Source organism: Ambystoma mexicanum, chromosome 8, assembly GCF_040938575.1.
Source record: "Ambystoma mexicanum isolate Mex_15411 chromosome 8, UKY_AmexF1_1, whole genome shotgun sequence".
In the NCBI taxonomy this organism is placed as follows: domain Eukaryota; kingdom Metazoa; phylum Chordata; class Amphibia; order Caudata; family Ambystomatidae; genus Ambystoma; species Ambystoma mexicanum.
Genome location: NC_090929.1, coordinates 82,907,143 through 82,934,659, shown reverse-complemented (window position 1 = coordinate 82,934,659; position 27,517 = coordinate 82,907,143). Strand labels below are relative to the sequence as shown.

General features: G+C 45.5%; 1 protein-coding gene across 1 annotated transcript in view; it reads left to right on the top strand.

Annotated features, from left to right (window-relative positions):
- The window catches only part of SURF4 (surfeit 4), a 63,338-nt gene that overhangs the window by 4,573 nt on the left and 31,248 nt on the right, over positions 1 to 27,517 (top strand). Inside the window, exon 2 of the mRNA XM_069609348.1 lies at positions 23,686 to 23,872. Within this exon, the coding sequence (XP_069465449.1) occupies positions 23,686 to 23,872 (187 nt within the window). The remainder of the gene's footprint in view (positions 1 to 23,685; positions 23,873 to 27,517) is intronic.

Here is a 27,517-nt window from a genome sequence, read left to right as displayed (position 1 = left end):
TCCATATACTGCGTTATATGATCGTTTAGTGTGATTAAGGAGTGCTTATTAAACGTCAGGAAGCCTTTGCTCAGTACAAAGAATCACATTTATCAAACTGTCTTGAGCATACAATCATTCACTCCCTAAGCAAAGAAAGGATTAGTTACGGTGGGGAGCATGGTCTGTTGATTGAACAACCCTTTTAGAAATGTACTTATTGTTGTTTTGCACAGTGGTACCCCAAGGGGGAGGGCGTAATGAAATAGAACATTCACGGGTCTTGTTACGCCCAGATGAGTGTAAGTGCATGGGGAGGGAGGGGAAGTGGAACAATGTGTAGAATGCAACGTGACCAAAGTCGGCTCAGGGTGGAGTCTAGCGTTTGGCCTATTTTTCATTATCTGTAAAGCATCCTTTATTCGTGCAGGAGGTTATTGTTTCTGTAGTCCCCTGAAGGGGTGGGGTGTGGCTCTTGTGCTAGTGACACTGGATCATTTTCAACTTTGGGACACAATGGCATAAAAGAGTTTCTAATGTCTGTCCGTGTTTTACTGCGGCACAAACATGAGTTTTCGTCACTGAGACGCGTTCCGTAGCTAAGCAACTAATAATCTTTTTGGATGTAGAACATTGAACTGTCAATAGAAGTACAGCTTAATGGTCCGTTTGAAGACCATTTTAGGAATGGTTAGAAAAACGTGTTAGATATTTTCTTGTTCTATTGCTTAACATGCAGAATCACTTTGTTGGTGCTGATGTAATGACACACCACACAGTGTGATTTTCCCGATCATTTATTTTTCTTAGCTGGAAAATTAATTCTGTGATCTTGGTGCCAGTATGGAAGGGTGCCTGCGACGTTACATGGAACACATAAATTCGAGTAAATTTGTAACCATTCTGTTTTTGGAATGGACTTGTGAATTAAAAGGACATGTTGTAATGACTGGTTAAGAAAATTAAAAAGTCTTTGTGTTTAGTAAAGACATCTGCCCATGAAATGCAATTCTAGATTATGAATTTGCCGATGATCATAATGTAATTTTTATTGTTTTAAATTGCCATGTCAATTTTCACTCAAATGCTATTGCTGATTAAAATCTCTAGTATTCTATTTTCTTTTTGGTATGATGGCAAACGTTGAGTGAACTACAAAAAAAGTTCCTACGCAGCAGCGCTCTGCAATGTCATGTGGCAAAGGAATGTGATCTTGGGCAACAACCCAGAGGCGTATACAGGGTAGGGCTTGAGCGGGCAAGGCCCACCAACAATCTGTAACTGCCTGCTCAGCAGCCCTGTGTGGGTATTTACACAGGTTAATGTCACTGCGGTGGGCCCAACTAAACTAGCTTCAGGCCCCACATGCTAGACACTCCTGGCCATGCCTCTGCAACAACCCCTCCCCCACCCCAGGTTTTATTTAATATATGGTGTACATAGAAACAAATAGCAAGTATTCCCTGGGCCAGGCTGATGGATCTCTAGTTCGCGTCTTGAGTGCCACATCAGCCGAGCCTGGGTACTGTGGGCACATGTTGAGCCTGCTGCATCATGCTTTACTAAAGCCTAAACTTGCTAATCTAACCAATTAAGGTTGCAGGATTTCATCCACCTGCTCAGTGGCAGCGGAAGTGAAGCACATGAACCTAGACCTAGTCAACCTAAGGCTGCAACCAAGTCTGCAAATGCGGTTTTTAAATGCACCATTCTACTCCCTACATTTGGAAGTTTGGAGTTCTGCATGGTAAAACCTTATTTTTTGTACTTAAGTCGATTTTTTCTTTTGGTAGCTTGACATTCTAATAAAAGAGAGGATGTATTTTTGAACCCTGCTGCACTTTACAAGAGGCCGCAAGGAATGTAGACTTGTACAGTGTCCTTTTGCGTAGACAGTGCTAGTGGGAGTTTTGACAGAGTAGCTGGAATTCGTGGTGTATTTGTACGTGTATTTCCTCTGTGTATCTGGAGTAAAACAAGTCGGTGTGCTGCTTATCTGGAAGGATGAGTTTACTACTCAAACCTTCTAATCGACCACCTGGGTTTCTGGAGAATTTCACCTAAATATTGAAATGGATGCTTTTTAGCACTAATTGCTCATTCCGCTTGAGTCCAAAAGCTATATATATTTTAGTTTTTCTTTTTTTGTTCCTCGATTTGATACTTTAATAAAGTTATACGGCTATTCAAAGACATTCATTCCTACTGTCCATGTGGCGCTACCTAGTTGGGCTCCTGTGAACGGTCAATGACCAGGGCCTCTTATTTTACACTGTTTAGTATTGGAACCAATGAGAGGTTGTGGTTCACTAAACCAGTATATCTGCGTAATCTTTTGTGAATGCGGGTGACTAGTTACATTTTTCATTTCTTACTCAACCGTGCAGAGCAAACCATAACCGAGCGTGGTCTGTTCATGTGTAAATTGAAACGACTGCTGTAACGTTCAGTAAGTAGACGCCCTTATACACCACCATCTGTCTAAATAAGGTCTAGAATTTAGAAGAATGCTGCTTTCAGCTTGGCATGAATCTGGCCCTCACATTTTGCCATATATTTGTATATGATCATGCAAGCCTCAAAATGTGCACTTGCTACTGATGATTCACTCTTGTGAGTAAGAAATTGTGTTTTGGGAGAATTGAGGAGGCATGTTGTTGCTTTTCTGGCAGCTTGCAACTTGACCTTTTTTTTTTTATCCCTGATCGTGTTAGCTTATTACACCATGCTGTGTTTTCAGCACAAAATGCACACCTTAGAATTTTGTAGTCGCCAGGAGGTTTTTCGATGCAAGAAAGCCTGGTCGCTCTTTATGTTGTAACCACTAAAGTTACAGTTATCGATACCATGATCTTCAATGAATATGTCTTTGTGGTGCTTGTGGCTGTCTGGACGTGCATTTTATGTGTCAAATACATGTAATCTGGCATCGCAATACAGGATACATTGCACATTTCACGCTGGTCTTCTCTCTTTGTAATTCTGTTCTAGTACTTTAATCTTAGCATTCAACCAATCCTTTTACTATTTGTGTTGGGTAGATGTGGCTAGAGCTCGTCTAGGTGCGTTATATGATGACAAGCTTATGATGATTAGATTTCTGTTAGACGCTGGACTTTTAGGACCTGCTGGTTCAGTGATTATTACATCTCACTATGCCAGAACTATTTACGTTTGAGAGCTCTACATTTAAAGGAATTCATTGTATAGCTAGCGTGCATGGTTATTTAACCGTTCTTTCCACTGGCAGCATTGTTCACCATGCCACGTCTTTTGGGTTCCATTAGTATTTGACAAGGTCCCGGTTCCCTTCACTACGTATACCTCATCGGTTACCTTATTATTTTTTATTTTTTTTTGTGTAATACAAATTTGATCTCAAAGTTGGTAAGCATTTGACGTGTGGGTTGGTATTAGGCTCTAAGCCAAACAGTGGATTTTATGTAGTGAATAAAATGGTGTGCATGGGGGCAGACTCCATCTAATCCTTAGCAGATCAGGAGTGGGGCTTTCTGCAGGTGCCGCCAACAGTGTGTATTGTAGCCCAGGGCCCAGCTAGAAAGGACTGCATGCTTTTGGTATGCAGTGATATGATCTCTGGAAATAACATCGAGAGTGACTCTTTCCCGAAATATTCTAGGACTGGAGTTTTTTTTATATAATTGCACCATTCCTAAAATATGTTGGGGGGGGGGGGGGGTGTTTAGTCCCTTTAAAAATATTTTACATAAATATCGAGTAACCCTCAATGTTTGTTACCAGTGACTTCTCGCATACAACCCATGTCATCCCCCGCCCCCAAGTAAACCCAACTAGCACTAAAGGCAGAGAGCAGGGTGTAATAGAAATATTTTATGGAATGTTTTGTGGTGGTGTTCTTGGAATAATCATCGGGATGAAATGTTGGAGGACGAAGAAAAGAACAACAAAGAAACTGAACTCTCCTGGCCAAGAATGGGCGAGGAAAGAATCCAAAGGGAATTTTAAAAAGAAACATTTGGTAAGAAGAAACAAAAGAGAGGAGAAAAGAAACCACTCCCAGCCCACAGACATTGTGGCGCTGGGCCGTGTGAGGTGGGCAACCTGGCTTGATAACCGTGGGCCCAGGCTGCGTGTCAGGAACCGCTTGGGTATACACAGCTATCGTGGGAGTCAGCCCGCCCGGCTGCTACACCAAACAGACCCAGTCAGTGTTTGCAGGCCAAAGATGGAGAGCCACCACATGTGGGGGAGGTGGCCCGAACCAGGCATCCGGCCATACCCCTAGTTCGGCACACCTTGTGGCTGGCGAGATGGACTCTGCTGTGAAGTCCTGGGCCACGTCGTCTGCCTGGCGGCCTGGGAGGTGAGGAGGGAAAGCTGCCTTGGTTTGGTGGGTGGGTTAGTGGGGCTGTGAAGAAAGCCTTGGGTTGTCGGAGCGGCTTATAAGGAGCCAGGTAAGACCCGGCGAATCTGTCGAGCAGCCATGGTGAAGAGAAGTCACAGGCTTCTTCGACAGAACAGCCTGGGTGAAGGAAGGAACTCCGGCCGGAGCACCCTGATAATTGAACTGTGGCCTGCGTCTCTTCAACGCAGTGCAAAGGGGGCGGGCCGCAGGAATAAAGGAGGGGCTGTGGAGGTGAGGAATGGTGGCATCCATGTTAACATGAGGACGCCGCCTGGAATACATATGTACCCGGGGTGCACCTCCCCCCGACTGGTCACAGCATTGATGTGAGCAGACCTCCCCTCCACCCCCTCCCTCTAAAGCAGGGGACCACCCAAGGACACATGGAAGTCTGGATCGCAGGGTGGTGATTATGGGTGGCTCTACTTGGTGGATGGGGCCACCCAAAAGAAGGCATCGGTGGGGCAGAACACCAAGTCCTCTGGGCACAGGGCACCATCCAACCAGCAGAGACCACCTTTAAGGTACTTTGAAAGGGGTGCCTATTGCAGCAGTCACCCCTGTTTATGAAGGTATGTGTTTATATTGTATAGGCTGTGTGTCATTGTTGGTCTTGGTGTTTATGTATATACAGTTGAGTCGGGGGGGGGAGAAGAGTTGCAAGCTACTAGCCAGCCATAAAGAAAAAGCCACTTCAATTCTTAGTCTTCAATTGGTTAATTGATTTACTGCCCGATTCAAAAACGTCATACTTCAAACAGGTATTTTCGGGCAGAAAGGCGCGCAAATCTGTTTTTCACCCAAATAATTCCATGAATCGGGCTGTTGGTGTGTTCTGACTTTAAATGGTGCCGAAGCTTTGAAGCCGGGTCATAAAGACCAGAGACGAGGCACTTGGCAACATGACTACTTGAACGTCTGTTCGGGGTGTCTGTATTGTAGAGATTAGGTCTTTTTATTGTTATCATTTTAGAGGTGGTCTCAGGAGGAGCCAACAGACAAGCGTTACGCATCAGAAATGTAACCCATATCTATATGTAGTCGCCCAGTGCTCCAGATAAGATTTTGAAGTGGGAGTATTTTACTCACTATTAATGTTGGGAGTAAAACATATATATTTTAGGGGGGGGGGGAATAACGCAAATCCAATTCCCAATGGGAGTATTTTTAATAAGTGAGTAAAAAAAAAATGTTTTTGTAATGCATATTCCTTTGCACCTAGTTACTCATACACATTAAAAGATGCATGTGTTTTTCTTCCGATCAGGCAGTACGATTAGTAGTTTTTCCTGTGGTACTACGTGCACTACTGCTCCAAACCTATCTATGGAGCTGTGGGGTAGAAGGGCTCAAAGTCCATTGTGTCGGTTTACTTTTTTTGTTAGCTGTATTTGTACTCTTTATTTTTTGGGAGTACTTGCATATTTTTAGGGAGTAAAAGTGGCTGATACACCCCTTTTTATATGTAGGGCTGTAGTCGCCGCTATTAAACTCTTAAGCTTTTGGTAACTAAGATTACAGTATGATGTCAGTTATTACTAGTATTGAATATATGAACAGTTGTTTTTGATAAGTATGCTGTTATTGTCAAGACGTTTATGCTCGTATGCTGTCTCTGCTTTAGTTTGATGAGGATAAAGCTGGGGTTTTCCTTGCATTTTGTTTATTTCCGTTGAGTCCATTTTGATCTGGCTCCAAAACCTGTGTAATTTGGGACTTCGAGGCCATATAAACACTGATGTTACCGGATACCTTCTAGGATTGGGTCGTGCCCTGTCCAAGAGAGCTAATATTTACTTAGATAGTTCTAACCATAACCGCTGTGAAGCTTCAGGAGTTGCAAACAATTGAGCACTGCTGGTTTCTCTCCTGCAGAGATAGACTCCTTAATTTGTCATGGAACTGGCTGGCCTTTGCTCTGAAAAGGGAGAGCGATCATTTCAGCATTTTATAAACCTCTCTAAAAACCGTTTCGGGTGCCAGGTTGCTCCTGGGCAACTTTGGTAAACATGGCTCTTTGCTGGCCATAGTAACAGGTGCTCATGGCTCTTAACATGGACTATCTCTCGACTGTTGCCTAGAAACAGCAGCTGCATGACCTCTGTTCACGTCGAAAGGGCAAGCGTCCCTTTTTCACGCCACCTTAGGAGGGTGCTTGATCTGAACTTCCTATTCAAAGTGAAGATGTTGGCCTATGAAGAGCCTCACATATGTGGAGACTATGAAGTCTAGATGTTCCCTGCAATTGACTGATCTACCAGCTTTCCAGGTTCAATCAATGTTATTTCTGCCTGCCATTCACATACAGAAGGTGAAAAGGCCATATGCAAACCTGGCTGGGTCTCGCCCCAAAAGGTGCGGCGCAGCCAGAACTGCTAGGCTGCATACCTTCGGCTCAAGGCCAAAAGCAACCCCAGACCTGTTTCAGACTCACTGGGTGTCGTCAATGCGGAGTTTCCTGGCTCTCCACCCACAGCAAGCTCGGGTACCACTTCCGGACATACCTGGCCCACTCGGAGTGAGTGGCATTTGCAAACCTGGGATTGTTTGTCTTAACAGTGAAAGATTGCGTGCCGTGAAGTTTCGTGAGGTATTTTATTTGCTTACACAGCAGCCTGTTTTATTATACTGTGCATTTTTATCCCGCAGGCAGAAAATGAACTGTCTTCTGGCAGGTTTACAAAAACTAATTGCACACCACACTGATGCTAGTTTATACAAATCCTGGAAGGAAGTGTGCCTTGCTAGGAGTCCGAACTTAACTCTCAAATGTACACACTGCTACCTGCAGTAGCGAGTGTTCTGCATAATGAGCTATTTCAGTGTTTGTAAATGACTGTACTCGCCCGTGAATCGCTTGCCATCGCCTCTTTATATTGTATTTTCTGTGTAAAAGAAGGGGGACTAGGCTAGTACAGCTTACATGAAATGTGCAGACCTGCTCTAATACAGCAACGCCCCGTCCCCTCTCTGTTAAAACTGGGCCTTATAACCACCTTTATCCCCTCAACCAATAACGACCTTCCTAGAGTCACTTGAAGCGGCCAGCTTCAAGGACAGAGTGTTATTGCATTACAAAAGTTATAGTACACATATGTTAAGACAATGTGGAATACAATCTTCACTTACACTAGACCCCCCCCCTAATATTAAGAATCTACTACTTTTGCTCAGTTTGTGCAGACTCGCCACCCTCAGCATATTACTTAAATTCGTGTATGCTCCATGTCATACCTCTTTAAACTTCCCCCAAATTAATCTTCAAACCATGATTTTTATTTATAATCTCCCTTCACCACATTTTAAATCTAATCCTCCACTAAGGTTTGGGCATCCTTCCCAAATGCTTACTACAAACTGTATTGGCTTACGTCCAATACATGGTCTTTTATGGTATGCATTTAGATCACTGGCTTAAAGTCATGTTGCGAGGGCAGCCAGTTGAAGGCCACTACCCTGCAAGATTGCTTGTTCCTTCCTTCCCCGTCCATAATTTCAGGGGGGGGGGGGAATACACCCACTTACAGCTTCTCATGTCCCCCCCTCCTTATGTTCTATTGCTTGTTCCACTTACCTGCTCCCTAGTTTCCCTCTTTTAGCGCCACACAATCCTATGAAACGTGTGTACACCACCCTTCTTGGCCTACAAACCACAATCTGTTATCCTACTTTATAAGCCTCCCCTCTGGATGAGAACGTTTCCGTACTGGTGAAAAGAGAAATGAAAGCATAGCCGTTTGTATCGGTTGGGTAATGCATCGGTTTTGTCTGCCCTGTTGCAACCTTCAACCTAGCCTAACTGATCCCTCCCTATCCTGGATGTCTGGTGTAAATCATGTTTATGTTCACCCTGCTTAGGCTCTGTGCTTGGTTTGAAGCGGGTGTACAGAATTGATTCTAGTAAAATCTAGCCCGATGAGATTTGATTGTATTCCAGTTTTTAACCAGTTTAGCATGCAGTCCCTCGAGGGTGAGCATGTAGAAGACTTGCTCTACTAAGGACAAAAGGAAGAGCTCCTGTAGTATTTGTCTCCATTGTATTACTTGACCACGAGGCCTGCGTAGCAGTTGGAGATATTAATTTTCTTGTCGTATCAGGATGGTTTACAGCTAATGAATGGCAACAGTCGGCCAGATAGAAAGATAACATTCAGTGCGAATATTTGTTTGCCTAGTGTTCTGTGCCCCTTTTCCTGACCATAGAATGCTAAAATATTTTTACGTTGGACAGTGTGAAATATTGTCTTGTGGAAATGGGCAATGTATTCAATTCCTCCAGAAAATGCTGGAGGTTAAGTTAAAACATTTTTTTTCTTAATAAAAAAAAATAGTGTTGCGATACAAATCTCAAAAGTGGCATGATCATGAAGTAGTAGGGGAAATACCTAGTGAGTGGGGTCACACACGTGCCGTTAGAGGCTGGGGGTCAGAGGTGACTGCTTTGGATTCCATTAACTAGCGAGGGTTGGCACTATTTTATTCATCTCTTGGGATGTGTCCCTGAAGATGGAAAAATGCCTCCACGCAAAACAGTGTGGCCCTGTGCAGGACTGAAGCTTTGCAGGAAATCTGATCTGCCACCTCTTCAGCCAGAAAAGGGCCCTGCGGTGGTGCCTTGATCCCTTCACACATTGAGACAACTGCGTCAGACTGCTTTGTTCATACCACTGCTCTCCGATGAGCCTGCAGAGTGTTCACCTGGCCAGAAAACCAAAAGACTTGAGGCGACGGCACGGAGTAATGGAAGCACACGTTACTGGACAGATAAGGTCTGTTTATTGCAATCAAACCTAAACCAGCGAAAAGAATATTGGCAATTCGAGAGGCACTTTTATCTACCTGCTCTGGTCATGAGAACTTAATTCACCAAATTAGCAACACAATGCTCTTTTGATCACAGAAGAACGTACAATGGATAAGAAATCAGATTTTACAGGAGGCAGTGAGCTAGTTACAATGGGGTGAGTTTGGGGGACATTCTGACCAGGTTGTGGAGGGGAGTAAATGGAACCGTCACCGGGGGCAATACATAAGTGGATGTACATAGATAAGGACAACCAACATTTGACATGTGCAGGTAGGTGGTACGGCCAGCTGTGCTCGAGATATGACCATGATGGGAGAAGTGCTAGAGTGGAGGCAGAGGAAGTGAAGGACAGAGGCAGGTTAGAGGTGAGGGAAACTTTTTTTATTGGGCAGATGAGGGGAAGTAACTCGGAGGCGAGGAGGTAGGCTTTTAGATTGGTTTTGAAGAAAATCGTGTGGACTGTTTCTCGGATGTCCGGGGTAAGAGTTCCTTGCAAGTGGAGCAAGAAGAAAGGAGCCGAAGCGAGAGGAAGCACAGGGAGAGGAAGGAGCTACAAGGGTAGTCAAGGAGGCAGAGCAGAGATTACAAAAAGGCTTATAGAGTTGGATAGATACAGTACAGCTTTACCATGGATAGATTTGTGAACCAGACATTTAAATCTGGCCCTGTTTCGCATCATTGGCCATTAAGCGTGGTGACAGTACGAGAAAGTAAGTGTGAAGTGAGGGAGTTCAAAGAGTCCGGGTAGCCAAGTTAATGATCTTGTAGAGAGAAAGCATAGTTGGAGAGACCAAAGAGGATGCTGGCACAGTAGTCCATTTTAGAGAAGACGAGTGGCTAAGAGATGCTTGGTGGTGTTGAAAGGAAGTAGGTGTCTGATTATTTCTTTTTCTCCTAATATTTAGGAGATTGAGGCAAGCTGCTGTTCCAGTTTTGGAGATGAAAGTAGAGAAGGGTCATAGATGACCAAAGGATTCTAGCTCAAGAAGAGTAGGGGAGAGTGTCGGGGAACTGGATAGGCAAAGGAAGAGATGAGCGCGCTTTTGGCAGGGAAGAAGAATACCTCTGTGTTGGTAGAGTTTAACATCAGTGTGTGCAAAGCCATCCATTATTTAATGGCAGAGAGACTGTTTGAAATTTAGTTAGAGAGATCGGAGGAGAGGTCAAGAACAGAGAAGATTTTGGTGTTGTCTGGAAAGAGTTTGAGTACCCAAAAGAGTAGATTAGTGCCCCAAGAGCAGAAGTATAACCTCTAAAGAGGAACCGACCCAAGGCTGAGCCTTTTGGAACACCAACAGTTGGAGTGTGTGGACAGGTATTGTTGCTCCAGGACACAGTGAATTGGTGAGCTGCAAGGTAGGATTCGATCCAGGCAAGGACTTGATCACTAATTCCAAGAAGAGAGTATTAAGGCGATCCGAGTGATTGACTTGGTCAAAGGCCGCAGACTGTTCAAGGGTAATTGGGATAGAGGATAGGTTGGAGTGCTTAGCAGAGGCGATGAAGTTGGACACAATCATGAGAGCAGTTTCTGTGGAGTGACGGTAGAGGAAACCTGCATGTAAGGGGTCGTTGAAAGTTGTGGATATGTAAAATTGGTAAGACAGTTGAACACAACCCTTTGGAGCACTTTAGAGTAGTGCGGAAAGAGACACCGGATGAAGAGAAACTGGGTGAAACTTAGGGTCAGCCCCTTGCTTTTATTTAGGGGAGGGATGACGTCGCTGTTTTGAAAACGATGGGAAAGTGAGCTGAGTCGAAGGACAGGTTGAAGAGTTGAGCGAGATGAGAGGCAATTTATAGGGGCAATAGGCTTGACTAGCTGAGGCGCAATAGGGTCTGATGGGGCACATGAGGGGTTAGCCTTCAACACTAGAGATAGTGTGAAGTGGGAGGAGAACGAGTCATATAGTAGGCATTGGAAGCTGGAGAATGCAGTGTTGTTGGAGGAGGTATCGCGTGTGAAGGAGAAGAGTGAGAACTGTAGGTTGGAGAGAAGGGGGAATGGCAGAAGGTTTACATTTCCTTTTTAGTAATGGGTGAAGCAAGTGGTGAGGATAGGTCAGCGGGTGGAAAGGAGATATGGTGGAAACTATGAAGTGATCAGATATGGATGGTCTGACCGTCATATTAGTGCCTGAGAGAGAGAGGGAGAGGTGGAGATGAATAAGGAATCCAAAGAGTGGATCCTGGAGATAGGGTTGGTCCAAGATAATTGGGTTGGTCCCAATGCTCCACATCAGCAGCCAGTTTTGTTTCTTCACTCTGTTGCTGTCTTCCTCACTTGGTGCTCCAGCCTTCTTAATATAGAGAAGACATTATCTTGCACTGGGCACATACCCAGGACATTGCAAATCCCCAGCTGCTGCTCTCCCTTAACCTAAGACTACTTGAAGGCCCGAAACGGACCAGAGAAGGAAAAACATCAGCAGCGAGTTTGTGTTGGGTCCATTGGATATTTATGTCCGGAGATGGCTGTAGTTGAAAACTGACAAAAACTTGACGAGAGTTGCCAGTAGCTTCCCCATAGGATAGGTTTAGACTATAGGAAAGCTTTGGGCCTTTTTTTGTTATGCTATGTTAATTAAATGTATACTGAGCACTGCTGCCATTTTCATTGTCTCTGGGCGCCCTGGTGGATCTGAAAATAAAGAGGGGCGGAAGTAAAATCTGTTAAGGAAAGAGATGGATAGTGCAAGATTGCCTTTGCTGTTCTGTTGGTAGTTACAGTTTGGAAAAACCTCTACTTGTGTATTGGGTTTTCCTCTAGGTGGTACTTGTTCTTGGGTGCTCTAGTGTGAGTGTCTGTTGTTTTGTGTGGCTGTGGCACAGGGTTGGAATTTAAGCACGTTGTGAATGGAGTGATTATCTTGAAGGTGTAAATAGCTGTCGGATTTTAGAATGCCTGTTATGGTAGTCATGTGTCAGCCTAGTGGTGTGTGGTAATTGTGTGGTGTGTTTGCAGGTATATTCAGAGTTTTAGTAGGAGGTGCTGGACGCTGAATTTGCAGAGATTGTTTGGTTTAGATTAGACTCTGTTGTCTTGAGGTAGAGTTAGGGATATTATATAGTTATTTATATATTATTTTTTTCCCCTCTGGGCCTGTCAAGTTTTGTTAATATGATCCAGGAGGCTAAAGGCAATCTCCTAGTTTGTGGTGTATCTCTTTAGTATTGCAGTATTTCTCTTGGCCTGCGTTTTGGCTTTTAGGTTGATAAATTAAAGGGGCCAGGTTTTTAGTGAGTTCCTGAAAGTTAGATGCTCTCCTACTGTGCATTTTCTTTGGGAGTGAGTTCCAGAGTTTGTAGAGCTGTTTGTTCACTTAATGCGCACCAAACCCATAGGTAACGGGGCGCAGCAGTAAGATAATGCAAGGCTTACAAAGTTACAGATTTGTGCAGGTTACAATATAGTGCATAGAAACGCAGAATAACAGGATAAATTACACATTGCTTTACGGACAATGTGGCATTGTTCAACTAGGAATACTGGTAGTGTGCTGTTGAGGTAGAAGGGGCAAGAGGGCAGATGCAGCGTGGATGAAAGGGTGACTAGGGGTCAATAGAGATGATGAAAGTTCTTTCTAAGGGGTAGGTAAGGTTGGTCTACTCAAGTGTTGTGGCAGTGAGTTCCAGAGTTCAGCAGCCTTCACAGGAAAGCAGTTGCCACCAATCGTTGTGAGCCTGTATCTTGGTACTACAAGGCAGTTGGCGTTGCCAGCTCTGGTTGGTCTAGTGGATGTTCTTCTATGTAGTGTATCTGAGAGGTAGCTAGGGGCGACGTTGTTTAAGGCTTTGTGGGTCAATGAAATCCTTTTTAGCTGTATTTTGTTGTCAGTGGAGAGCCATTTATGTTGGCGTCTAATGGAAGAGATATGTACACTTTTGTTTATGCCAAGCGCTGCTCTTAAGCCATTATTTTATAAGGTTTGAAGCCTCTGGATGGTCATTTTGTTAGCGCCACTATAAAGGGCATTGCAGTATTACCTGTGTTCATTGTCGCATTTACAGTGACATTTAGCTTGTAATGCTTATTTCGAATTTAGGTCGCCCATTACCTGTGTTCATTTTCTCTTTTATAGAGCTTCTGAGGCCACCTAGAATCTATCTTCAGGACCCTACTTTCCTGCATTAGGTCAGTGTGCCCTATTATGGATTTCCAGGTGCCCTACACCACCATCATGCACTTTAGGACTCTCCATATCCTCTACTTTTGCATGTCCTTACAGGTAGCCACCCTAGCTCAGCTACGTCCAGTGATAATACCCACACTTCTCCCGTGTGCGCTTTCCATACCCCTCCATACCCCCACAGCTCCTTCAGCTGTCGGTTAGTGCTACCTATCCCAGCCCCCACCTCCAACTACTGTCCAGTTCTGGACCCACAATTGGCTGCCCGGTGACCACTACCACTGAACATTACTTTAGTAGTAACTATACCAACCAATACCTCCAATAACCCTGCCCTCTGGCTGGATCACTTTGCAAGGAAACCCACCCCCAACCAACCTTGCTCCCTTCCGCTCAGAAACAAGAGACTAGGCTCAAGATTCCGCACCTCACCCACCCGTAGCATTAACCCCAAGCACACTACACATACTCCACCTCACTCACCCACACCCACCTCCTCGCTGAAATCCTCTACTACAGTAGCCAAACCTCCACAGGTCAAGGATGCCCTCATTAACGCCAGATCTCTTCTAGCTCACGCACTAGACATAGCAGACATCATCACAACCCAAGATCTTGACTTTTTGGCCATTTCCAAAACTTGGCTACATGCCGCATCCAGACCCTCATTGGCCCTGGCCTTACCACCAGACTATTCCATCATGCGATGTGATCGCACCACTGCCCAATCTAGAGGCGGTGGAGTGGCCTTCATTCATAGTGTCGTCCAATTCCAAACTCGAGTCAGCTGAACTACTCACAGTTAAACTACCGCTAACGCCCAACCAAACCGCCACACTTACAGACCCCCGGGTCCTACACACTCCTTTGTTGGTGAAGCCTCCACCCTTCTCGACAAAACTAAAACCAACTCGCAAATTATCCTAGGTGACCTCAATCTGGGATTTGGTGACCCTAAACACTCCACTGCTTCTGACCTAGTGAACGTTCTAACCGACTTCGGCTTCACCATGCGCATTCATGATCCCACCCATACTAAAGGCAGGACCCTTGACTGGTTAGCCGGCTCCAACTGTAATATCAAGGTCCTCTCCAATACCCCTGCTTATGGTCCGACCACCACATTATCAACTTCAACATGGAAGCAGCCCCACGTGCCCCGACTGTGATAGATCCAGCCCTCCCCACTAGAAATAAGAGATATAACGAAAGAGAAACCTCTCCCTCTAATTCTCCCAGCTCTCAATGCGGCTACACTCGCCTGCACTGACCCTACTTCTGTAGCAGACACATACAATCATAGCATGCTTGCAGCTATAAACTCCATCGCCCATATCCAACACAGGAAGGCTAAACCTCGTTCACACCTCATTTAAGAATGCTCCGCAAAGCTAAACGCTGCGCTGAAAACCGTTGGAAAACAGTTTAACCCTCTGATGAGCACAAACATGGTTTTGTACTTGCATCCCTCTCCTACAAAGAGGCCGTTATCACTGCCAAAAAGGAGTCCTTGAATAACCACATCTTGCTAGCAGACTCCAACACAAAAGAACTCTTTAAGATCTTAAAAGAACTCGAATCCCCAGCCACCCCTACTTAAACTTGCGTTAAAGACAGTAAATGGTGTGATAACATCCAATCCGCTCTACTGAATAAAATCTCGACTCTACAATCTAAAATCAAAGACAAACAAGACAGCCTGCAGCTGAACCGTCCACCCACCACTGTAAGGGACACCCCTCCAGATTCTCCCACTATTAAACCTTTTGCCTTCTCCCCGCCTTCCATCATTGAGGTAGAAGACATTATCAAGAAAATCAAACTGTCAAACTGCCAGGGTGACCCATGCCCCGCTCCCTACATTAAGGAATCTGCCCATCACTTGGCTCCCTTCATCAAAGCCTTTATTAACTCCTCTTTTAAAACAGGCACCGTCCCTGACAACCTCAAGGACAAGTGGTTGATACCTTTGCTTAAAAAAACCTTCCCTGGACCCAAGCATTCCCACTAACCTCAGACCCATAACCACCGTCCCATTCTTGCTCAAGAACCTAGACCGCGCGGCATACCTTCAGATCCAAAACTACGTGGAATCTAATAATCTCCTTGGTCTACGACAATCTGGAGTCCGATGTAGACATGGGACCAAAACAGCCCTGATAGACCTAAAAACCCAAATTGAGATTATTAAAGACAATGGGGAAACTGGCAATGCTACTTCTCCTAGACCTTTCTACGGCTTTTGATTTGGTCAACCACCAAATCTTATGCCGGCACCTTCACTCCACTGCCCACTTCTCTGAATCAGCCACAGCATGGATCAAATCATTTCTGAGCAACAGGTTCATGAGGGTCTTTTCACCCTGCGCAGCCGCTGACCCCGCCCCAATTCACTGTGGCATTCCCCAAGGTTCTTGCGTGTCACCTACACTCTAATGTTTTCACTAAACCGCTCTTTGACGTTCTTAATTATGTGTCTCGTATACCAGCTATGCTGACGACACCCAGATTCTCATCCCTATCACTGGTGACTTTAGCTGACACCAAGGCTTTGATTGAACGACGTTTACCTGGTTATCCAGGCTTGGCTGGCCAAACATGAACTATGCCTTAACGACAAGACCGAGCTCCTTATCTTGGGTTCATCACAGCGTCTGAGCAAACTAGAGCCTTCCTACCAGTCATTTACCATAGATGGCAATACCATCAAAGTCTCCAAAGACACACAAACTTTAGGTTTTTACCTTGATGCCACTCTATCTTTGTCTCGCCAAACTAATGCAGGCAGATCAGCCCCTGCCTATACGTGTAAACTTATTGCAGCTTGTAGACCGTTTCTAACTACCATGAACAGCGTCACCTTAGCCAGAACACTGTGTCTAAAATTGACAATTGCAATGCCCTCTACTTGGGGACTAGCCAAGGGAATCTGAATAAAGAACAATGCTATTGGAGCAGCTCTAAACATTTCTAGAAACCACCACATTTCCGACTCCAGAATCAACTTGCATTGGCTTCCGGTCAAGCAGAGAATCACACTGAAAACTCTCGCCCTCACGCACAAATGCCTGGCCAACAAGGCCCCTCACTACCTCTGCAACAGACTCTTCTCCCACTCCTCCACCTGACCGCAAAGAACGGCACAGATCCACAGCCTTCCGATTCCTAGGTTCAAACTCCAAAAAGCGGGGGACATGAGCTTCCCTGTCCTTGCCTCTAAGCTGTGTAACTCTCTCCCTGTCACCACCAGATCTGAAGACAAATACACCTTCAAGTCGAAAACTAAATCTTGCTTGGCTTTTCGATCAGAACTGAAGCATTCCCTCTCTGCTCATATTACTTTTAGGTCGCTATGCATCACATTTGCTAACTGCTTCCCTGTAATTTTGTATATTTCTATGGTTGCTTCACTACTCTTTGTATATAAGATATGTAAATGTATGTATACTTTGCTTCAAGTTGCGCCCTGATGCCCCTGGGCCGGATGGTGCGTGTTATAAATAAACAAATACAAGTAATCAATTCTGGAGAGTATTAAAGCTCTAGCCAAGATCATTCAACTGTCATTGGAGAGAATGGCTTGCCAGCTCACCAGCTCTTATCAACTTACAAGTGTAAGCAGTGGTCGAGGCCAGAGATTTTACTTGTTTGTCAAAGGACATAGTGGAATCAAGGTAGAAGCCAAGGGTTTTTACTTCCTTGGATAACTTGATGATGATTCCGTCGCTGTTGAATGAGGAATATTCCTGTCCTAGTTTGTTAATTTTAGCGTGCGTGACCAGTATTATCAGCTCTGTTTTATCATCGTTCAGGCATAGGCCATGGGTGGCCATCCATGCCTGGATAAGATATACCCTATTCACCAACTCCATGTCCTTACTATGATCCCCAGAAAGCGGGAGGAGAATCTGTGTATCATCTGCATAGTTGGTTTAGGTGACACCCAGAAGGTCCAGATCATCAAACAACGGTTTGGCGAAAATGTTGTATAGAGTTGGCGAGACACATGAGCCCTGAAGAAAACCACACAGGATGGGGTCCACTGCTGCCGACGGGGAGAATACTCTTGTGATTCTCTCGCTCAGGAATGATTCTATTCATCTGATGGCCTCGTGGAAAAGTGAGCTGCAGAGTCCATGTGTCTGCAAAGGACCTTATGTATTGGAAGTCTATGCCACCATATATTTTTTAGTTTTGTTGTTGCTGGCGCTCATGTTTCGTTTTGGACTGTAGATGGGAGATTGTTTCTTGTAGGCTCCTTGTCTATGGCGGGCCTGTGCGTTTAGTGTTTTTGAAGTGAATCCCTTTTTTGACTAGTAGCCAGTTTAGCGATCTTGGTGCTGGTGTCGTTCTAGTGCTTGACGAGTTTCACAAACTTGCTGCTGCATTCTGTATCCTGTGTAGTTTTTCGTTGAGGCTATCCGGCATTTCAAGGTATATGCTGTTGGCGTAGTCTTTTTGACCTACGAGGTTGATGGTGGCAAGTGTTCCCTCTGGGAAGTTGAGGAATGGTAGAATCAGTTTGTACTTAGATGGAAGAAACATTTCTTCACTACTGCATTAACTTGTGGTTCCAATGTTAAGCCATTTTTCATTCAATATGTGTCACTTTTCTGGATGCCTCCTGTCTGTTTTGCATTTCTATGAACCATGGTGATTGGAGGGGTTGTTGGGTGTGATTTGTTAATTTATTTTTGTCCAAGTTGAGTTTAAGGATCATGCTGCTCATCCATTGGGAGACAGAAGGCTTTGGTCTATTCTGTAGATATTTATTTTTTGCGTGTTGCCTACATAGTTGTAGCAAGTGAGTCCATATCTTTTGAGTTTCTTGAGGGGTCATGTAAATGATAACCTTCGACACACGCCACTGTTACAAAGGGATGTACATTGCAACATCGAATGGAGATTTTCGCAGCTCTTTTTGTCTGTAATAATGCAGTAGGAAACCTGCTGTCTCCCTCCCACTGTAACTACACCACCCCTATATTTATAAAATAAATAAATGTTGCCAAAAAGGCTGTGATAATTTCGTTTCAATGTTTTTTTCTTTTGTGTTTTTCTGCGGGTACTATTACGAAGCACCGAAAGTTGTGGTTAACATTTCAACAATACTTTCTGGGGCACTCGTGAGAACACTGAAAGAACAGTCTACCCCTCACACGAGACTTGCCTACTAACTGTAGGAGAAAGTACCTGTACATCATGTTCAGTTGCCCCACTCCCTTCCCGAGAGAGGTGCCTTCTCTGATCGACCATTGCTACAAGACATCTGAGGGAGCCGTGTGCTTCGCTAGATCAGGGGAGAGATTGGAAGGGGGGGTGGGGGTCTTGCCCAAAATCCACAGAATATCCCTCCTGGCAATTGTTTAATCGAAAAGCCCCTGTGATTGGGGAAGGGGGAACTGGGAATATGTCACACTATCCACTGATTTACCTTCTCTGGTGCCCAAGCACAGGTCCCTTGTCCCATGGCTAGGATGTGGACATGGGGCTCTGTAATGACTGGACAAGGTGATCTGGGTGGATGGGAACCCTTATCGAGGACTTTTAAAAATTCACCCGGCGGAGTATGTGTAAAATCATACAATGTTTGCACACAATTCTGTTTGCTGAGCAACCTTCATTCACAAATTGTACCCGGACTAGTAGCTTAATATTTGACATTTGTCTTCCTTAAATGTGTTCTGATAACCAGTATATTTCTTCCCTGCTCTCCCTTCTAGGCGCCCTCTTCTTTTTATAGGCTTTCTCTTTCACCCTTTGAGTGTTTGTCAAATGTCAGCCATCTCATGTTTATTTTTAAGTTTGCTTAGTTTCTGCATCGCCTGGCACGGCTCATTACGCTTGTTGGAGATCGTGCTTCTCCTGCGTGACCATGGAAGGCTGATGAAATACTTTGCACACTTACTTTTCAGTGTCGGGGCTGCTGGTAAAGAAGGTGTGTAAGTCCGTCACCATGATATACTGAGATGGACGAGAAGTACTTTTTTTTTTTTCTTTTTTTTAAATTGTAGGAAGTAATGAGCTGCATAAATATTGAGCACTGGGTAGTGTATGTAAATGCTAGCCTCTACCTGCAATAATAATGTTTGTGTAGTGGGGTGTTACTTTCAGATGAACAGTAGGCTAAAGGAAGTCGCTTTCCCCCAAGTTCTACCTTGAGGACGCACACATACGTGACCTGCTTAGGATTTAAGGACTAGGGTGGTAGCTTTTTCAATGTGTTCTAGTGACAAGGCAACCTCTTAAAGGGCAGATATTAATCCTTGAACTAAACTGGGTAGAACTATTTCTTAGGTTCTGCTGTCCGTGTAAGTAAGGCTGCAGGCTGGTCATTGAACACAGGCACTTTCTGTATGGCTGTTGCCTCTTTCCTGTGTGTTGGCGGATGCCAGGGACACAAACCTGGAGGAGGCAGCTTTCTCTGGCTAGAGAACACTTTGGAGTTTACTGTTTGAGCCCGTGGCTTTGTGTGGAGCCTGGTTGTGCCATCTGCACAGGCTTTCCACTAGGAGTGCAGAACAGGAGCTTCCTGTAGGAAGGTGTCGCTACTTTCCGACCACCAAAATGTGTGGCATCATAGCTCCAGTAATACTTGGGGCATAAAAAGGACCCCAGCCCAACAATATCCCCGATTCCCTTTCGTCATCCCAGAGGCAAGTGAGGCTTCACTTTGAAAGAATCTGATCAGAGCTAGTAACGAGAGCAGAACTTTGCAAGGAAAATCACTGTAGTCTTGCACTAAATTGGCCAACCCCAATGGGACAGGTAGGTTCAGTGGCAACATCCAAGTGCAGATTCCGGCTTCATTATGATATCAGCCTGAAGAAATTGGTTTGAGCTGCGTCTCCCTCTGGTGTGGGGAAACAACGGGCCAAAGTGTTTAGGGAAGGGTAAACAAAAGTATCCAACATGGTGGGTTTTTTTGGTTTCCTGCCATCTTTTTATTTGGCGGCCTTACCCCTGACTTTAGGATGCCATTTCGGGGGCTTTTACTTTTGTACCCACATATAGAGCACCCCTTTCTTTTACCCTTTTGTCCTCTGTTTGGCAGTGATTGAGATGAACTAGATTGACTGGCCTGCGGCCACCAGAGAGGTGTCAACTGCCAGGCTCTCCATTCTGCACAGGACCACAAGCACCCCGTTGTCTTTCCTCTTTGCAATCACACCCTCCTTTTACACTAGACATTCGGGATGCTATCCTTGAGTGCCCAAGAGTAATCTTTTGGGCTTCCAGCTAGGTATAATAAGGCATTTATGACGTACTTACACACAAGTGTTTCAAGGCGCGACGAGGCAAGGGAGGGGAAACAGAGGGAAGACTGAGACCACGATCCTACTAGGCCAGTTGACATTGAGATTGTGCAAGTGCAGGGGGGGCGGCAGTGCAGTACATAAGATAACAGTGAAATAAATGAAAGTGCAGCCAGCTGGAGGCAAGTGCAGACGTCAAGTGCTAGTAGGAGCTGGAGAGATACAGAAACAGCCCACGAGTGTAAGGGTTGCCAGGGGGGCAGTGCAGGTGTGCAACGGCCGGGGTGGGGGTATACCTGGGCCCGAGATCAGAGGGTAGCTAGGTAACTAGTGCAGTTGCTGATTCAGCAGGAAATCGGCAGGGGAGAGGAAGAGAGAAAGCAGAAGCAAAGAGGAAGGTCTTGAGGTGCTTTCAGAGCCGAAGATGGTTCTCCTCAAGTTTCAGAGAGGCAGGCTTTTCCAGAGGGAGGCCCCAGCAGAGGAGACTGAGATCTACCACCAACATGCTGCTTGGAAAAGCGACTAACCCTGAGGGAGTTGGAGGAGCGAAGCGCTCGAGAAGGAAGATGGGGAGAGAGGAAGATATTTAGGAAGAGAGCTATACAGGCTGAGGGTAGAATGCAAAGACTTTCTCCCGAACAGAGGCGTTGCTAGGGTGGGGGGGGCTGAGGGGGCTATAGCCACAGGTTTCTTTGGCTGTAGCTCCGGATAGAAGCTCAGAGGCTACAACCAAAAGGCTAGCTTGACCCGACATTAGCATAGCGCCAGATCTTTCCAGACCAAGCAACGCCCCTGAAGATGTTCTGTTGGCTGGATAACTCAGCAGGTATGTTGAGGTACTGGCGTGCAACCAGACAAGGTCTGTAAGCATTGGAATGCATCACTTTTGGGCAGCTGTTGGTGCCCCCAATGAAATGAGTGGTCATCTATTTGGTTCCTGGTGGGCCAAGTGCTCGCCACAGCAAAGAAATTGCAGAATGATTCACTGTTGAAAGAACACCTGTTGGCAGCAATATGTGCAAGAGATCCTGTATAGTGTTTGCAAGCCAGGCTTCTTAGAAGAATAGTTGTGCCAGAGACGAACACTGCCCTACTCTGCAGTAACTATTCGTTTGCTAGGCATGGCAACTTTTTGCCTCCTGTTTGTAGGCAGGTCTGATCATGACTGCCCCTCTCCCACTTTCACATCACCTGATTGTGCTTAATTTCTGCCCCTTATAGCATGTTAGTACTCCTAGCAGTTTGCTACCACACTGTTCCTTGCTCGTTGCACATATCCTAGCCGGAGTGCTCCAGGCACAGTGAATGAACTCTGTTCCCCACCCATGTCTCTTTCTCAGTCCAGCCACCCTCTCGCCCCCCCCCCCTCTTTTGCGACCGAAGCACTGTGGAGGGTGCCTTTTTAACGTTTTTTTTTTTTATTATAAATCGACGATAAATATATAATGCAAGGTTGCAGAAACCAGCACCAAATTTCATTGTGTAGTGTCCAGAAATAATCGGGCTATCAATGGGGAGCAGGAACTCTGCAAACGGGCTGCAATTCAAGGTCCTTCATATGGCAGAACTTTGGTATGTTGATGAGTATCCTCTGATTTAATCTTGTATTTGCATTTTCACTGTACTTCAATCTAAGATCAATGCATTTAAATTAGTTTGAAAAGGCAACTGGCGGTCTTTTTTTTTTTTTTTTAATATATATAGTGAAATTAGCTGGCTGGAGGGCTTTAATGAATCGCAACTACTGGCATCGCTCTTGAAAACTCTCTGCCCTCTACCCCCAAGTTTTTCGAACTGCCATGACATTTTTAGAATGGTGGTGGTCGTATGCAAATCGGGTTTGACCAATGTCAAAAAAGGCGCAATCCAGCCGAACTGCCAGGTTGCGTCCTTTCTGCATGAGACGCATCCTTCCACAGACATGCTAGTGCGTCGTCCGTGAGGTGTAGCTTGGGTCTGTAGTTACAGACAGCTCAGGACCCACCTCTAATCATACTCGCCTCGATGAGTGACCTGTACAGAAGTGAAGAGAGATGGGGGGGGGGGGGTGTGTTTGGTGGATGAAGGGCTTGCTTTTGAATAAATCAACCAGGGACCATGAGTGTGCCATGCCATTACAGAAGGGATACGTTAATCCATGGGGGGATGGTCCTGCGTCAAAAGGGCTCTTTAGTGCTTGGACAGTGTCATTTTTCATAGTCCTTTTTAATTTTTGGGTTTTGTTATATACAGCAGTGTTTGACGCAAGAACCAAGAGCAAACCTTTACAGGACCAGTTGTCTTTGATGGAGCCTTTGAACCTCCCAATGCGTGGTTAAAACTGGATAGTAATGGCAGCTGGCAGACTCTCTAGAAATGGCTCGATAGAGTTGGCAGGTAACCCGGGCTGTCTTCTCTGATTAGATGGGTTGCTGGCCTTCTAGTGGAGTGAACATTCTTTTACGCTGAACAGCTGCACGCAATGAACCTCGGCCTCTGTGTGTCTCCACAAAGGCTTTCTCCTGAAAGGCTGATGGTCCTCTGGAAGTGGGGCAGTGCTGATATAATTCCACCACTTGCACATAACTGTCTGGGCCTAGTAAGATCGCGGTTTTGTTCTCCCCTGTTCCCCTCCCTTGGCTTGTCGCGCTCTGAAACACTTGTGTACGAGCGCGATAGAAATAAAAAAAACAATCAATCAATAACTGTCGGGCACATCTTGCCAAGCCAGAAACTACAGCCAGAGAATGGTGGCCAGGTGCATCTCTGCTGATCTAGCCTTGGTTGCCTAACGTGGTGATTTCTGTTGTAGTTCATTTCTGTAGTTCTGGAAAGTAATGACTGGCCGGTTGTCTGTTAAGTGTTAATTACTGATCGGTGTCCTTGCTAGAGGGGGTAGCCTGAGACTTTTAGAAGCTTCTTGTGCTTTTTGGAATTTGCTGGTTATTTCGGTAGGTTTTGTTTTGGTGCATATATGTTGGGTAGGGGTGCTTTAATGGCACCAGCGGTGCGATAAGTGGGAGCAAATAGAATGCAAGGTGCTTGCCATGTGAGGTCTTCAGTGATGCCAATAACAGCATGCAGTGTCTTTCCCATGCTGGTGACCCCTCTTGCACTCTTGTAATGCTCTTCTCTCTCCCTGCTCAGTTCCTGCGGGTCACAAAGCAGTACCTGCCACACATGGCACGCCTGTGCCTCATCAGCACCTTCCTGGAGGATGGCATCCGCATGTGGTTTCAGTGGAACGAACAGAGGGACTACATCGAGGCCACCTGGAGCTGCGGCTACCTCCTGGCAACCATCTTCGTCTTCATTAACCTAGTGGGGCAGTTGAGTAAGTGGCTTTCCAGTGCACCCGCCTGAGAGATCAGTAATGTTTACCATGCATGTGTGCTTGGCCATATTAATTCCTGACAATTATCACACTTAGTATGCCAGCTGTATCCACATAGGCCCCAATCACCACACTTTTTTTTTTCTCCCCTTCCTTGTGTTTCCCTGTGTCTTTCTGCTGCTTTTTTCAAAATTTTATTTTAAACTCTTGAATGTTCTCGTATGCCTTTTTGGCTCCAGAATCCTGCTCAAAGTAAATGAACTGTGGGCCCTTTGCATCTTTACAACTTCCCTTTGGACATTTGAATGGGGCAGAATGGAATGAGTGAAATTTGATGGAATTCGCCGCACACGTTTTATCACTGTGCGCCCTGGCCTCCTGTTGCTATAAAATCTGTATCCCCTATATACCTGTATCCCACTATATATGCCTTATATCGGTATTCCACCCCCCCTATATACCCGTACCGCCCCTGTCTCTAAGTGTCTGTCGCTATGTTCCCACCATCCTGATCATGTGCCTGGTCTCGGGCGCTTTAAAGATGACCACCTTATCACAGCACATCACTGCGCTTACTCTCTACTATACACCATCATTCAACTAGAACACAGCTATACCCCAATTTGGCCTAGCTGTTCACATACGAATACCAGCCCATGAACATCTCCTCACCCTAATAAAAGGCAGCTAGCCAAGCACAATCCGGCATTGTTGCTCACATATGTGTTCTTCAGGCCTAACTCGTCCACACACCAGACTGCACACATCCAACTGATCTCTTCAGCACCACACCTATTGCTAGGATGCAGCCACCATCTGACAATTACACCAGCTGCACACATCTGGTGCACCCACACACCCTACAACACCATATCTCTCTCTCTCGCTCTACTGACCTGAACTTCGGTTCCCGAGGGCGTTCAACCCACCAGCATTTTGAGGTCATACCAATGATATATAGAGCGCTATATAAATGCTAAGTAACATAACCTAACATTTCTGTGCTCTTGTACTTTGCCCACTGGGTTTTGCCTTTCCTTGACTTGCTAGCACTGTTGCTCCTGACCTACAGTGAAATCGCGACCATGCAGGACTTTGCTTGGACAATGGAAATGTGCCCTATAGGAGCCTAAGTTTGAAAGATTTGTGCCGTCTGATGAATTGAGTCAAACAAGTAATTTGTGCCGTAAGTGTTTGCCATTATGTCTGCACTTTATAGCTACTATCAGTTTATATTCAGTCTTTGCCTCTTATAAACGCCCAACCTTATTTCAAGGCAGGGTTCCTCCATCCATATCTTTTCCCCATCTCTACAGCTACTGCATTGTGGAACTTCAAGACCAATGTTCTATTCCTGACCACGTAGTCTTGCCCATGTTGGACCCCCCAAGGATCTCCCCTCCATATCTTTAGTAACAATAAAGGCCCAGTTTCCGAAGAGTTGCAAACCTCCTTGGATCCATCCTTTTCCTAAACTGTACCTCTAGCAATCAACCTTGTACAGTTGACACTTTTTATTTAATTTGCATTTTTAAAGTGCTCACCCTGTGTACTCTTTTCATTGGGGTAGCAATTGCCTATTCAGATGATTGCATATCTGATCTGAAACACTTGTGTATAGGCGCGTTATAAATGCCACATCGTATCATATATATCTTCAGTTGGCTGTATCCTGTGGCGTACTCTAGAGGGCTCCCATGTGCTCAAATTCCCTATGGAGGCACAAGGGTAATTTTAGTTGGAGTATAAACGGGACACGGATGTTACCAAACATGGTCATGGTTAATCCCTGCCGCAGAAGAGGGAGGAAAGTGGAGCAGGGGCCAAATCTGGTTGGGATTCCCCCAACTGTGTGAGTCCTTGAGAGGAATCCCCTGTGTCTGAGTCCTTGAGAGGAATCCCCCGTGTCTGAGTCCTTGAGGAATCCATATCTTATGTGCAAGCCAGAGAAACGGCTAGACTAGTTGAACATTACAATACCCCAGTGATTGGTTGGCCATCAACCAGTTTGAAGGGAATCCACACTTCTGATTGCAAGTAGTGTGTTCGATTTTATTTTTTCTTCTGTTCAGCCTGGGAGTCCTATCCTGCATCCTTACCTGTTCCAAACGCGTGGTTTAGAGAGGACACATGGCCATACTGTTGTGGAATTTGGACAAAGCCGATCCAGAGATTGGCATGTTTTGCTTCTGCGTGCAATGCTCTGCCAGTGTCCGACACGTTTCTTGGGATCAGAGGAACCTGCTCTCCCTTCAAATCTGACGGGCGCAAGGATAACCTGTTTCCAGAGCCTGCCTTTCTCCTCGTCCCTGTGTGAACTGGACACTTTGAGCACTGGTAACCGAATGCCCTGAGGCCTGTTCTTACAAAAGTCAAGTCACTACCATGAATTCTATTGTTGGGACCACTCGCGTCGGTCGTATCTGAACTGCAACACCTGGACACAGACTGCAACTCCCCAAATGCACATGATACCCCCGTTTCAACAGTTTGCGTTTATTCTAAAGTAGCTCCTTCTCCGGTGGGTCTTTAGCCCTTCTACTTCACTGCAGGATCTTAAATATACTCGTCACTGCTCCCCTCCCCCCGCAACCCATTGGTCAAACTGATGTGGGTCTAAAGGCAGCCCTTGGGCACTCCCTGGATTTGATATTCACACGCCATTGGACCTTGCTGGGACCATGACTGGTTCAATCTCTTCCAGCACTCTGAAGACTGTTCTTCATAAAGTTTGCATACCTATAACCTACATAACGTTTTCACATCTTTGTGTGAACCTTCCTTATGGAATCAAATTGCATTTCAAAACCACCATCCTACAAGTCAGCCATCACTACCACCATGTGAGCTGGGGAAAGCTTGCAGGAAATTGTTGCCTAGCTGTGGGTCAGTGACTCTAGCCCTCCCTCCCCCCTCCCCCCCGCACCCCACCTCCTTGAACCAGTGGTGGAAGGGAACGGTCGGGAGCGGAGTTGCACTACTATTTTACAACCAAATTCACCATTCCGGAACATTGCTGTTTGAAAGTAAAGCACATCTTTCACTTTACCATCTAATGGCAATTGCAGCTAAACTGAAATCTGAGCATACAATTCAGATGCCTTCATGTCCTATCCTGGGTGAATTCTAGCTGGCTTCGTCTTAGTCGGGGGAAGATAGGAGGGGGTGAGGGAGGGGAGGTCCTGGTAACACCAAGAAGGAATCTCTCCTCAGACTCCATCTCTCCCTGATATTTGGAAAACTTGTCAAGTTGTTATCGCGGGTAAATGCTAAGGTCCATGCCATTTGTAGATACTTTATTTTTATTTTTTTATATTAGGTGTCTATGGAGGATTTTTCCTCCACTCACGCCCCTGAGCAAGTGTAAAGTTATAGTGACTAGTTGCTTGGAATATTCCAATGCACTCTCTGGGGTAACAAAAACCTATTGGCCGCCTTCAGGTGCTCAAAACTGATTGGTTTCTGGATGTAGGAAGTGTTCATGTCCAGCTGTTCATAGAAACCGGGTATGGCTAATGGCTTCCAGTAGAGTAGAACGTTCAGCTTAAAAATCTTTGCACCCTTTACAAATGGATTCAGTGGCACTGCTCCTGGTCACCATTAGTATAGCAACACCTGGTATATCCCAGGATGGAACCTTTGGTC